The sequence below is a fragment of the Oryzias melastigma genome, linkage group LG1 (assembly GCF_002922805.2).
Source record: "Oryzias melastigma strain HK-1 linkage group LG1, ASM292280v2, whole genome shotgun sequence".
NCBI classification, from domain to species: domain Eukaryota; kingdom Metazoa; phylum Chordata; class Actinopteri; order Beloniformes; family Adrianichthyidae; genus Oryzias; species Oryzias melastigma.
The window spans coordinates 29,638,776-29,641,203 of record NC_050512.1 but is presented as its reverse complement, the minus strand read 5'-3'; the positions used below and the strand labels follow the sequence as shown (position 1 = coordinate 29,641,203).

At 42.8% G+C, this 2,428-nt stretch overlaps 1 protein-coding gene across 1 annotated transcript; it reads left to right on the top strand.

Annotated features, from left to right (window-relative positions):
• Positions 1-1,181: 1,181 nt before the first annotated feature.
• On the top strand, positions 1,182-1,635 carry LOC112157353 (histone H2B 1/2). The gene has a single exon (XM_024290046.2). It carries the CDS (start codon positions 1,213-1,215, stop codon positions 1,585-1,587), a length of 375 nt encoding a protein of 124 aa, XP_024145814.1. The 5' UTR covers positions 1,182-1,212; the 3' UTR covers positions 1,588-1,635.
• The last annotated feature ends 793 nt before the right edge of the window (positions 1,636-2,428 follow it).

The following is a 2,428-nucleotide window of genomic DNA, read 5'->3' as shown; positions in this document are numbered from 1 at the left end:
TAAAAAAATCTCCTTTGAAAAACATTTTTTCTGGCTTGTTTTTGTTTTTCAATAATTATTTTAGTAGTTTGAATAATTTAGAATTGAGAGCAAGTTAGGTTTGTGTGATCATGTAGGTTATTTTGCTTTCTTCCAGTGACTAATGACAGAAAAGTCAATTCCCTTTGGTCACTGACTGATTAAAACTCTATTTAGTAAAATGAGTCAATGTCACCATCTCTATTTCAAACACAGTTATTCAAAATAGAGAAACTTCTAATCATTACAGTTCTAATTGAATTGAACATTTCTGCTCTCTTATGGGGTCCAGATGACCCGACCCTGTATAACTCAAACAGGCTTAACAAACTGATGAGAAAGGCTGGCTCCATCATCGGCTGCAAGCAGGACACCTTTGAAGCTGTGGTGGAGAGGACGACCCTCAACCAGCTGCTATCCATCATGGATAACCCAGACCAGCCTCTCCACCCAGTTCTGGACAAACAACGGAGCGCCTTATCCGAAAGGCTCAGACAACTCCGCTGTTCCAGGGACCGCTACAAAAAATCATTTCTTCCACATGCAATAAGACTGTATAACTCCTCATCGCTCTGCAACAGATAACACACCAACGGACTTTTTTACATGACTGATGTTCATTATAGCTTCAATTTGCACACTTATTATTATATTCTGCACATTACAATTTGCACAATTTGTTTTTATTGCATGTTGCCTTCTTATCTTTTATAAATATAGCCTTTTCTTTATATGTTAATATCTTCTATAAATGCCTAATGCTGCAACAGCCTAATTTTCCAGCCTGGGATGAATAAAGTATTTCTATTCTATTCTATTCTATTGATGTGTGATTCCTCCCATGACAAAGGGTGGAAGGTATTTTATGTCTGCCAAGGACACAAGTCAAGACAAAAAGAATCATTGGGAAAAAACAAAGCAAACAAAAGTTCAGTGTGCTGTTTTGTAGGGTCAAGATGACCCTACTTTTAATGTAAACACGCCTAGGATAGCATTAGGGTAAAAAGAGGTTTGGACACTTCATGGGTTTTGTCTTGCTGTTTCCACCAAAGAGGTGGGATCTAATTCAACAGCCGAGAATTTCAGCCAATTATAAGCAAGAGATGGCACAGCACAATTTGTTTAGAAAACGAATGAAGTCTGCTCCATCCCAGAGCCAGCCTCACTCCTCGGATTACATTCGACAGAGTAACCATGCCTGAACCCGCCAAGTCCGCGCCCAAGAAGGGCTCCAAGAAAGCCGTCACCAAGACCGCCGGCAAAGGAGGCAAGAAGAAGAGAAAGACCAGGAAGGAGAGCTACGCCATCTACGTCTACAAGGTGCTCAAGCAGGTCCACCCCGACACCGGCATCTCCTCCAAGGCCATGAGCATCATGAACTCCTTCGTCAACGACATCTTCGAGCGCATCGCCTCCGAGGCGTCTCGTCTGGCTCACTACAACAAGCGCTCCACCATCACCTCCAGGGAGATCCAGACCGCCGTGCGCCTCCTGCTGCCCGGAGAGCTGGCCAAGCACGCCGTGTCTGAGGGCACCAAGGCCGTCACCAAGTACACCAGCTCCAAGTAAACGGACCGGCTCCATCCAAACCAAACAACGGCTCTTTTAAGAGCCACACACTTGTTCTGAAGTGCTGGTGTCCCTACTGTGAAAACTTTGTAACTAAAACTATGAAAATGCTTTTTTTCCGGTTCATTGTTTCATTAACACAATTGTAGAAATGATGCTTAAGCTTGAATTACAGGTTCTGCATGTCAGAGAAATGAGCTAAATGTTTTAGCTAATGTAGCTAAATGATAAATCTTGAGTGATCTATAAATGAGCAAAAAGAACATTCTGGTTTTCTGCTGCAAATCATGATAGGAAACTGCATTAAGTTTTTACATTTGTTAATTTTCAGCATCAGCAGGATGGGTTCTGACATGGTAAAACTTATTTTGACAGGAACTTGTACGTACTGCTGTCACAGGTAAAAGTCAATGTTGTTAAATGATGGTAAATGACGTATACTTGTATAGCGCTTTCTACCCTCCTTCGAGGGCCCAAAGCGCTTCACAGTCACAGACCCATTCACACACTGGTGGTGGCTCCAGTGGTGGGTTCAGTGTCTCGCCCAAGGACACTTCGGCACATGGGTGGGCAAGGCGGGAGTCGAACTTGCTCACTTCTGATCAGGAGTCGACTGCCCTACCACTGCACCACGGCCATGGTAGAAATGTTGAAAACTTTTTTTCATTTTTTGGTAAAAATTGAAGAAAATAAAAAAGCTGTATATTATTAGAGTTTACAAGGCATCTTTCCGGCATTCTAGCCGGGTCTCGCCTGTCTGTCCTGGGATAGGATCTCTCCCTCGTGTGGCAATCCCCAAGGTTTCTTGTTTTTTCCTGATTCAGGTTTTCTTTTTTTTTTT